At 45.6% G+C, this 12,001-nt stretch overlaps 1 protein-coding gene across 1 annotated transcript in view; it reads right to left on the bottom strand.

Moving 5' to 3' along the window:
* Positions 1-12,001, bottom strand: part of LIMCH1 (LIM and calponin homology domains 1) — a 279,812-nt gene that overhangs the window by 82,875 nt on the left and 184,936 nt on the right. The window contains exons 7-8 of the mRNA XM_019552844.1: positions 8,073-8,268; positions 297-549 (exon numbers count right to left, since the gene is read on the bottom strand). Coding sequence (XP_019408389.1) covers positions 297-549; positions 8,073-8,268 — 449 coding nt within the window. The remainder of the gene's footprint in view (positions 1-296; positions 550-8,072; positions 8,269-12,001) is intronic.

The following is a 12,001-nucleotide window of genomic DNA, read 5'->3' as shown; positions in this document are numbered from 1 at the left end:
TTGATCCTCTCCACATCTTTTTCAACCTCTGCCCCTCCCCTCTCCCCTCCCTCCCCCCCAAACACTGGCAGCCATATCCCTGCCCCATCTCTCTGTCTCCAGTGCCCCCACCAGAAATGGTCAACAGTGCAGCCAGGTTGCAAGAACCCAGCTTGCTTCTTCACAAGGTTGAGCTGTACCGGTCTAGTCTAAGGAACTGATTTCACCCAATTTACACAGTACCATGTGCTATGAAGGAACATGACTGGTTAAATGTTAAAAAGGATAATCATTTAAGAAGATGGACAAAGTCCTACCTGAAAGGCCTCTCTCCTCCTAGGGGTGAAGTAGCAGTACTCCAGCTTTTCCGGTATTCTTCTCGTTCAGCTTTCTTTTTCCGAAGAGGAGCTGGTATATAGGCAGTCTGGTTACTCTTATTCGGGAGGTACTGGTTAAAAGGCACAGCTGATTTAGGTTCACCATATGATGTCCGTCTTGCAGACATATCATCTTTTTTCACATCTGGCATCTTCCGGTGTGGCAAATCAGATTCAGAGTCACTTCCTCGCCCTATTGAAAAACAGTACAGAGAGGGGGATGTTATTTTTTACATAGCAAAAACACCCCGACTGTAAAATGGTATTTCACTAGTAGATTGAAATACTATAGTTGGCAATAGAATATTGGGAAATTTCACTAGGAAACTATTATGTACAGTTTTTCAAATCAGAGAAAATAAGAACTGATGATAGCTAATTATGTCTGGAGTTATATTCGTATTTTAAAATCAGTCTGGCAAAAGTACTGGCCACAATCTCAATCTCTACATCAACAGCAAATAAATCTATTCCAGCAGTCCAGCATCCTACTGTAGGCATCCAAGGAAACCGGACTTCAGAAAAAGGTCACAGTAAGTTCCTTTTTCAAGAACCCTTCCCTTTGAAGAGTTGCAAAGCACAATAGGTCAGATAACACCAGGATCTCCAGTGACACAAAACAGCTGCATAAACCCAGAATCAAGCTTACTTTACTGGCCCCCAACTGACTGCTACTTACAAGCAAGGTTAGGCATCAGATGGAACAGGCCAGTGAATCGGTGCATAACTTAAGGTGTTATCTAGAGGGTAGTAACACACTGGGTTTTAGAGGGCTACTTGCTGTACACTGATGTAGCAGATGTTGATACAGGGATAGGGTACCTCCTCTTGGAATTATATCATATTAACTGAAGTGCCACAACCTAGGCATGGTTTTGGACAGGTATAAACTACTAATGGTTTCTAATCAGAATTTCCATTAGCTAGACAGGATTTAGGGGATAGATCGGCATGCCAAGGTTTCATGAATATTTTTGGTGAAGAATGGGAAAGACGACAGTGAGAAACAAATCGAGAGCTTCAGAGGATAACAGAAACAGCAATTTTGAGCAGATTTGGGTAAACACCGATAAATAAAAGTCACCAATACACACTACTGATATTCATAAGCTATCTTTAAAAACACATTCACAGACTGGGTTAAAAACAGCTTCAGACACAAGCAAGCAAGTTTTATTGGCAAGAATCTTCCTAAAAAACAAAAGCATCATAAACACCAGCACAAAAATACTTCTAAGAATGTGCAGTAGAAGTGCTTTCATATACATTTGGAAAGGATATTTCATATTCGATCAACAAATTTTTGCAAAAACACAAATGTTTACAAGTTATTTGTGAACAGAAAGTGACTCTTGTTTATAAAGGTTAGGCCTCCCAAATAGGATACAATTAAAAAAAAACTCACAAACCACATGATTTAAAGAACCTAGTGTACCAGGCAAGTTATGTTCACATAATCTAGCTGAGCAATAGGAAACAACAAACAATGTGAAAAAAGAAAATCAGGACGATCTTGTGGATAATTTGAACAGAAAAGAGGGCTAAATATGTCAGGAATGTTAATTTGCAAAGAATAATTCAACCCACTGCAAAGCTCAGCATGTCTTCTTGGAGATGGATGAAGAAGGGGAAAGAGAACAGCAAAAGGAATATTGGACAGACATACTACTAAAAAAGAGCTAAGCAGCTAGATTCATAACTTTCTTTTTCAGGAATTTTACATTGAGATATTTTTGGTTATTAAATTTTCTACCTGCAAAATGTGGGTAACAAACTTAGGTATGATTAGTTACTATGCAGTTACACATGTGTAGACATGACCCAGGAGCAAACTTACTCCCAGGACAGCCCTGCCGCTAGGGGGCCAGCCCAGGGCTCTGGGCTGGGAGCCTCTCCTGCCCCAATGCTTTAAAAGCCTGCAGGCACTCAGAGCCCTGAGGAACACCAGCAGGGAGTCTGAGGCCACTCCAGGCCCCTGTGGCCCCTGGGCAGGCCTTAGCTTGCCTGCACTCCGTCACTACTGCTTAGCATCAGTGTTGCACAGTTGCCAGGCTCATGCTGCTGCATAAAGGTCAAGGCCTTGCAGGCACAGTGGGTTTCCATCACCAAGCACAAACATTGGTTAGGAAGTGCCTGTAAGTCCATGCTCTTTATGTAGCAACTGATGGACATCCTTGCATCCTAGGACCCAGGCCTATAGCAGCACAGGTGGCCTGCCCGAGCCCACCCCCCGACCTAGCACCCCCGGTGATACATTATCACCGGTAACACATCCAGCAGCCCATGCCACTGAGCTCCCTGGCTGGATCCTCCACCAGCATCTCAGGGAGCCTAAGTCAGTACTTGTCTCACCAGCTCTGTAACCCCAGCCCCCACCACAAGGTGCAGCCAGCCATGACAGCCAGTTGCCAGCAGAGCCAGCTCCTCCTCAGAGGGGAGGTGGGAGATGGGGGGAGGAAGCCCTGGACACTGCCTAGAACCACACACTACCACTGACAGCCATGATTCTATAGAGCCACCAGCCACACAAGCCCTGCCACATGGTAAGCCCACACTGGGGGGGAAGGCCTCCCTTCGCCTGACCCTTGCTCTTGCTCAGCCCACCTGCACTCCCCTGGCCCCAGGTTCACCCTTCCCCCCACCAGCACGCAGGAAGGTGGGAGACAGTGCAAAACTTCATTGAGCAGCCCATGCCCTCACAGCTAGGTGGACATGGGCCTCTTGCACACCAAGGAATCTGTTAATGTCAGCAGCAATGTCATCCTCAGTTGCAGGGGGGTACGGACGCGTAGCGCAGCCACAGGCAGCCCTGCAGGTAGTGGTGGAGGTTGTGGGGTAGCCCGAGCTTGCCCTCTACACCATCATAGTGCAGGGTCCGATACCAGGTGTGCAGGTCCACCCAGGGCACTGTGGCCATTAACAGCAGCATCAGGGCATAGTGAGTCAGGTACTCCTCAGTTCGCACAAACAACTCCTCATGCCTAGGCACGCGCAGTAGGGCCATGCTCAGGGTGCGGCAGTGGTGCAGGGGAGAAGGGATGGCCCTGGGGCACCTATCTGGAGAAGACCCCTGCTGGGAGGGTGGGGGCATGAGCAGCTCCCCATCCCAGTTACCTGGGAGCCTCATGCCACTAGAACCCGGGTGCTGTGGGCTAGGCGGCAGCACAGCAGAGCAGTTGCTCTGCAGGAGGAGAGGTTGGAGCAGGGTCTGGAGCTGCAGTAGCAGGTGCTGTCAGGAGCCTGGCCTGTCCCACCCTGGGAATCACAGCCAGCACCCAGTGGCCCACCGACCCCAGGGAAGCAAGTGGGGATGGGAGGCTTAGTTGGTGGCCACTTAGAGCCACCTGTGCCATGGTAGCATAAACCACCATTGCCCATTCATGCAGTCAGCATGGCATGTGTACCCACAGAGGAGCAGCCAGAGGCTGGAGTGCTGGCCACCTGTCCCTGGGCTCTGCTCTGGGGCAGCACACAAAGGACATTGTACATAGTTTTCATGGGGAAGAAGGCTTTTTATTGCTGGTGGGTGGGTTGGGTGGTGGAGGGGGCTCTTTTTGTTAGGGAGGGAGAGGCGAGGGGGGGCTCTTTTTTTGGGGATGGAGTGGAGAAGGGGGCTCTGGTTAATGTTAGGAGGATAAAAACTTGCTCTTCTGAGACAAGTCTGTGGTGAGTTTGGTGCTGAGGGTGGGCAGTGGGGGGCCTCTGGGTGGCGATCCAGGTGGGCTCCTCATCCCAGTCATCTGGGAGCCTCATGCCATTGAAGCCCGAGTGCTGTGGGCTAGGCAGCAGCACAGCAGAGCAGTTGCTCTGCAGGAAAGGTTGGAGCAGGGTCTGGAGCTGCAGTGGCAGGTGATGTCAGGAGAGTGGGGAGTGCTGGAGAAGGTGGTCGGCCACTTCTTCCTGTACCTGGTGCCCTGAACCCTGCTGATGGGTGCATGGATCTCCTGGGGCCTTGGTGGGGGGAGGAGGTCACCGTGCCACTGCAGGTGGTGCTCCCACTGCCAGGCATCCTCCACCCACTGTGCCTCCTCCACTCAGGCCTCATGGAACTGTTCTTCTGAGGCCTCACAGATGTTATGCAGCATGTAGGCTGTGATGATGATCCAAGGGAGTGTCTTCGGTGAACTCAAGGTAGGTGGTGGCAGTTCATCAGCATCCCTTGAGGCAGCTGAAGGCATGTTCTACCAGGGCACGGGTCCAGCACAGGCAGTGGCTGAAGTGGGCCTGGCAGGGGTCCAGCTGGCCAGTATAGGGTTGCAGGAGCTGGGGTAGGAATGGGTAGGGCAGGTCCCCAACAAGTAAGGATGGAACCACCACAGTGTCCAGCTGCAGGTATGGCACCCCCAGTGCAAAGTGGCTGCTTTGCACCAGGCCCGGCAGGCCAGACTTCTGGAAGACACAGGCATTGTGGGTGCCGCCCACCCAGCCAATACTCACATACATCAAGGTGTCTCGGTGGTCCACGATGGCCTGGAGCACCACAAAGTGAAAGCCCCTCCACCTATAATAGGGGTGGTCTCCATGGGGTGGGTAGGTGATGGGGGCATGTGTCCTGTCCAGGCCCCCGATGCCCTAGGGGAATCCCAGAACACAGAACCCCACCACCACTGCCCTGGGATTGTGCACACAGAGGAGTGTCCTCTAGCATGTCCTAGTGGGCTCCGCACACCTCCAGAACGGCCCTCCTGGCGGTGGCCTTCCTCACACAAAACAGATGGCCAATGTACCACAGGCTAGTGGGTGTGGCCAGCTTGAGCAGGGCTAGGGCCAGCTAGGTGCCTACAGGGAAGAGTGGCTGCATGCTGGTGTCTTGCCACTCCAGGTGGGGCTGGAGCTGCTCCAAGAGGTCTTGGAAGGTGGCTCAGGTCATGTAGGCGGCCTCCAGACACTGTTCGTCATTGTGCCATCACCAGTCTGGGCCCAGAGGTGGCAGAGCTGGAGGTCCAGGAGGTGAGAGCATCCCTGGTGGTGGCACCCTGGAGCCTGTCATCAGCATTCCTGATGGAGTTCCAGCAAGGCAGATAGGGTAAGTGGCAGGTGTGCAACGGTGGTCCTGGGATGGCACACGGCAGGCAGGCAGTCGCTGAGCATGGGGGAGCCAGGAGAGGCAAGACAGCTGTGGGCCAGGCAGCACTTGGCATGGTGGTCCAGAGCAATGGCACAGGTGGTGAGGAGAGTGCTCCCACATGCTGCTCCTGGCCAGGGAAGTGGCTGGTCAGAAAGCAGCAAGTGGGGCTGGTTTTTGAAGAGGGCTGCCTGCAACTGCAGCCAGAGCCTGGAGTTCTCCCTGGTGGTGTCAGGAGCCCATTGCGGAGTCCTGAGAAGCCGGAGCAGATTGGCAGCAAATCTGCTCCCACTTCCTTGCACGTGTAGATGTGCTCGTCACCATTTACTTGTGAGTAAACTGGTACCACATCAAATGCACGTGTAGGCACACCTAGTGAGTATTAACACATATCAGCATTAAGGATAGAGACATGGCTACATAATCCTAGGAGTCTGGTGGAGCTTTCCAAATTGTTTAGAGAAGCAGGGCCGTAACTTAAAAACAAGCAGAAAGTCAAGGTGCTTTAGTACTTGGAACTCTTCTATACTGATCCTAATTTTACTTTAGCAAGCAGTTCTGACATATGCAAATATGTTCTGAAAGGACAGACACTAGCATACCAGAGGAGAGTGATGGCGGAAGGAATGTAAGCGCTTCGTTTTTAGGCCTGTGGGGCCAGGTCTACAAGTAGACACAGGTCTGGGTGGCAGCATTTCAGAAACAAGGGCTTGGTTAACTTCCACTGTTATTATTTTGGGGGAGGGGTATGCAGGCCTACAAGAAGCACTGAGGCTAAATACATGTCTGAGTGGGAACCCAGCCTTAAACCCTATTTATATAATTAACTTACAGTCACTTTTGCTCTTTTGCAATTCCTCCTAGGAATAACAGACAGCAGAGCCCATCAACCCAATCAGTTTTTCCTGCTCCTACAGACATGTAGATGCAATTTAAAGGGTCTTGTGGATTCATGGAGGGAACCATGATTAAGTAGCATGTATTGTGCCACAGATGTCCAAGCAAGGAATTTACAGGTATTGGGATTTATAGGATATTGGGAAGCTTTAAAGTTAATTAATGCACTCATTGCAGTCTGTAATGTTACTGTAATTTAGTATTTTTACGGATGTACCTCCCTGTCTCTTCTTGAAGAGTGTCAGTACCTGGGTGGAGACATCAAAGCAGTTGTTGAAAGAGAGTGCAAACCACGAACTGCACTGGTGCAAATACAGTTGCTTACAGGTTCTGTATTGTATATTATAGAATATTACTTAATCACTATCAACATATTCAATAACCTCTTTTTGCTCAGTTGTTTATTTTTACAGGTGCAAAGGAGCTGTAGCATCATTTTGGTGTCTCTTAATGGGTTTAATGAAGTTACTGTATGACTGAAGTAGAAGCTTTCATTCCCTTATACTGTGTTGTGTTCAAGCTTCTGATACAGTCTAACAGACCTGAAACCACCTAAGTGAAACACTAGCCTGCCAGGAACTGAGGCAGAGGTGTGTGGGAACAGGTGAAGGAGACACTCCAGCCCAGCCAATTGCTCAAATTAATGGTAAATAAGCCCAGCTTTTTAGGACTTTTGTAAGCAGCTCACCACGAGCTCCAGCTAGCACCAATGACAGTTACTAACATCCTACTGGAAAAAACACTGGATCTTTTTATTAGGTACCAACATTTCATGGCTTTTGGTTCAACTCAAAAGAACGAAGCCTTAACAGTTCTGGGGCAGGTTTTCTCCTGAGCATTGAGCTCTGCTTGTTAGGGGAGAGTAAGCACAGAAGCTGCAAGGAGCCAGTCATAGGTCCTGGATTCTAAGGGTCAGACTGTAACAATTCCAGTGGAAATTAAGGCATCCTAGGAACCAACAGTGTGGCAGAACCAAACTCTGTCCTACCTCACTCCCACCTCCACTCCCCACAGTCCTGATCCCTGACATCCCTCACACCATTGTTCCTGCCTCCAAAGTAACAGCTGCCTGCAAGCTTTACATCTGCAGAGTTCCCATCATCCCAAGAGAGCTCTCAGCTAGCTAGTTATGGTTAGACTGGTTTCCATTTTAACACCACTGTAAAGGTGTGCCAGAGATTGTGGCTATATCTTTTGTTAAAAATTAAAAATCCTTTTATTAAATACTGAATGGAAGGAATTCATTTGCAGAATTGCCATAATTATATTTTCACAATATTGGATTTCACCTCTCTCTCAAGTATCAGCAATTTCCAAGAGGTTTCCAATTAGTCTCTCCACCAGCAAGTTTTTATTTACAAACCATTTAATTCATTTCAACTCCCTCCCTTGCATTCATTAGTTCTTGCTTCATCCTAGTTTGAGCTAAAGCATGTCTGCACAACATCTTGTTACACCATAACTCTGAGAAGCACCCTGTCATAAATTACGCTACTACGAGGTAATTCCATTTTCCCATTCTCCATTATTGTAGCGGAGACAGACTTCACATAAATTGGTGGCAAAATTATCTGAAGACTGCAAACAACGTAAGCAAGCATTCACAGAAAGTTTCTTTACTAGTTCCTAAGATTTAGTAGGCTACTCCACGATTAAGAGACCAAGTCTAGTTTTTGAATGGCAGCAGTTATGCCCAAAAGTGCCATGTGTCACATTTAATTTTATGCATGTGCCTCTTTCTAACTGAGACTTACCATCACTGCTTCCTTTGAGTACTACATCTGGAGATGGTGTCTGCTGCGAGCGGGAGCCAAAAGAATCCAGACTGTCAAAAGAATCATCTCTGCCGTGGCGAGGTGGGGAGAGGGAATCACTGCGTTCAGAGTCCCAGCAGTCTATGTAACCGCTGTCACGAATGCTGCGTTTGGGGCTCTCGATATCCTCCGTTTCCTACACAGAAGCACAGAAGGCATCTCGTCAAAAAGCAGCTGCTTACATACAAATGAGCTTCATTATGCATCTGATAAAGTGCCTTCCTGGTGCACTAGAATCTCCTCCCTCAGAAAAAAGCTTTTCGCTTTCCAATCAAAGGCATAAGTAGAAACAACATCTGATTTTGTGCTGATTAAGGGGAAAACCACACTTCTTAGATCAGTACAGTTACTTGAAAGGAAACTGTAAGAGGCAGGTTAATAAATTTAATCAAAACTGAAATAAACCTGAAGCTTGACTTGTCCTCCACAGTCCATAGCACACAGGCAAAATCATTAGAAGTTTAACTTCATGGCCATACGGGGTATAAGAACACTTTTTTCCAAATGCAATCCCCCGGATCTGTCTACTGTATCTGGCTAGGACACCAGCCAACAGCATTTGTTGTTGTTGCTTCAGCTCAACAAAATAATGAAGCAGTGTGCCCCAGCCTCCCTCTACCTTGAAGAGAAATTCCTGTTATGAAAGAGGGATGTCTTTCTGAAGCAATCAGCAATGAAAAATATGCAAAATGCTTTTCCTGATGCCTCAGAAGAATTCAGTTGTGCTCTTTAGTCTTTGCCAGCTCCTGGCTCTGGGGGATATGAAAGCACTTGTAGCTGACCCACATGTTCAGAGGAGTGAGAACAATGGTGGTCTTTGACAGCCCTGTGATTATAAATTCTTTCCAGTGCAAGCAGCACATACTAAAACACTGAAACTCCAGCAGAGGAAAAGGTCAATGGAAGCCATCCTCACCCTAGCATTATAATAAATCCCTTGTTTCAACCAGTGTCTTACCATTAATTACAATAGCATAGGCTGAGAAAAACAAAAATAACTACTCTTGCTCAAAGATAAACCTCTGCTTTTTTCCTCCCCCAGACTAATGCTGAAAAATCAAGATGAGGGAGACAACATCAGACTGACTTTTTGTAAATCTGAAGAGACTGGAATGCAAAACCTTTTCCTGAGCCATTTAAACATTGATTTTCAACTAAAAACACTTATATGCACAACATAACATTCAGTTAGTGCACAACAACTGAGCTAAGAACAGTTCCTATCCCTTCCACAGCTCCTACTATCATTATTAGTCCTGCTAAGCAGATCAATCAACATCACAATATGATGCTGCAAATAACCTTCTCAATGCAGAATGTCTGGAGAAGCAGCTGCGAAGAAAGGGGGCAAAATACCACGTGAAAGCTCCACATGCAAAAGGTTGGAGGCTCAGAAGAAAAAGTAAGATCAATAACTAATGTCCTGTAGACTTCTCAGTAAGAAAGTTAATTAGTGCTACTGCACAGTTTGCTGCCAAATACAAGCATGCATGAGAGCAAAGGTTCTTTAAGGCCAAGCTAAGCCACCATAATGTGAATAAAATAGATACAGCACCAGAGTAACACTTGGGTTAAACCATTTTAAAAAAATTAAAGCCAAACTTTAATTTAACAAGCAGCAATTTAAACCTACATTTTTTTTCTCTCTCATTCCTGCCTATTAACAACATACACAAACAAAAATGCCACCAAGAACCATCATACAAACTTTAAGAAAAGTCAAGCTTTGCTGTATCAATTATACAAATGAAAGAACTGAACAACCCTGTTCAAATCCTTTTGTCTGTTTTTTCCAAAATGATCCAAAATCTTTTCCTAAATCCAAATGTTTTACAGCTCCTCATCTCTACATACCAAGCAGCTACATTCAATCCTCCAGCACATTTCCATTTTAAAGTAATGTGTTTGAATGTCATGGAAACGCTGAAACTGCAGCGAGGATCGAAATCAGATGCACTGTCCTAAAGTACAAACTGAAAAAGCCATTGTTCATTCACAATGTTTTAAAGTTTGAAACAACTTTAAAACAACTTAAGTGTGAATTTTTGGAACCCTCCCCCCATTTTCATTAGTCCATTAACATTAATTCAGTTTATTTTTTTATCTGTAACTCACCAGGAATTAAGTGGGCAAAGGAATAAGCAAGACTGACAAGACACATTCTTGTAATTCATATGTAAACATGTCCTGTTTAGCTTTCCCCTTGGCATCTCATTCACCCAATAGATTTGTCTGATAGATATTTTTTCTAATTCTGAACATGTGTGTTATCTATTCCATTGCACCCACTCTAAGTTTATTATTTACAGCTGTATTGCAATACTTTTTGAAGAGATAATCTTATAAACTACCACAATGCACTGGTCTAGCAGGCCCATCTGGTAAAAATCACTGCATAACTATGTGGTAGTAGAAGTATATAACAATTACCATACTTTAAATACATTTGCAAGACATTCTACATATTTTTTCAAACTGCTGAATATATTCAGCAAATTATGAATTAATCATTTAGACTTCAGTTTAAAAGAGCAGAAGAGTTTATAATAACATGGGTAAAATATCAAAAACAACACCTGAATGTCTTAAAAATAAGACAGGGTAGTTCACTCAGTAAGGGACTGAGGACAGCATGCATTTGATTATGCAAAAAAACTTACCATAACTGGGTGTAATGGTGGTAATTACTCATCCTGAACCCTCACTTGTTGTCAGTGCTATTAAAATTTAGTGGAAACAGACTGGCAGAGAATGTGATTTATTGTTTATAAGTTGTCATCTAAGCAACGAGCCACTGTCAATGCACCAGAATACTCCAAAGTATAATTAAAATGTTTTAACTTACAATAAATATCTTTTAAAGTAACTCAAAGAAGAATCTATATGGATCAGAGGGGAATCTGGGATGGCCAGTGACTTTTGCAATACCACCTTCCATACAGTCAGCTATGAGGGGATACCTCATCTTGGCTGTAGTTTCTGCTTTTCCAGTGCACAACATTCAAGCTTGTTGCTTGTCTTCTACCTACAGAATTCTAACCCCCTCTTCTGAGCTCGGCTAATGATACTAGCCACTCTACACTTTTATCTTCTCATTCCACAAATGTTTCTGGACTTTAGTCCAAACTGCCTCCTTCACAAGAGAGGCATTTTTCCTTGAGCCAATCCATATGTTACCTTCTCCTCTTCTAAATTTCCCTCAGTGCCCCTTCTTCTGACCACAGAAAGCTAGACAATTAGACACAGCTTACCAGAGGAGGAGCAGACCGTAGATTATACATGATAAATACAAGTATGAATAAACTGTGTCATGAAACACAAATGACACGTACCAAACCATACTTTGACTATTCTGCTTTTGTGTGTTAGCCTACTTCCTCTCCATCTGGGGGTTGGTTTGTTACTCTTGGGTCTTTCAGAGGGCAAATCCTTCAGATCAGGACTACATTTTCCCTCCTGTCTCTCCACACTACTGAATACATCTGCATCACTACCACAAACATACAGGTAAATAATAATGAGGTTCAGTTTGTCACATGGTTCATGAGTGATTCATGCAGGACATTTCAAATGAAGGTTAATAAATCTTCGCTGCTCACCCCATTGTCAGGTATGCAGCACAGAGAAAATATATCAGAGAAAAACGAGAATTTTTTCATAGAAAATATTTCAAAACTTCTTCAGGATTATTTTCTGTAAAGCCAGATGCTTCAATTACCGTAAGCCCTCCTACGCAGAGTTCAGAGGACATTCTCCCTCCCCTAGAGAGTGAGCCACGAGTGATTTAGAAACAGTTTGAGATTTCACGTCCTTTCAAGGAAAGGATCCAGCATTGGGTATGACAGAGTGATGGTGCTGGTTCTCTACCT

This window comes from Crocodylus porosus, unplaced genomic scaffold, assembly GCF_001723895.1.
Source record: "Crocodylus porosus isolate Cpor-Errol unplaced genomic scaffold, CroPor_comp1, whole genome shotgun sequence".
Lineage (NCBI taxonomy): Eukaryota > Metazoa > Chordata > Crocodylia > Crocodylidae > Crocodylus > Crocodylus porosus.
Note: the sequence above shows the minus strand (reverse complement) of the source record. Positions and strands in the feature narration are given on the sequence as shown.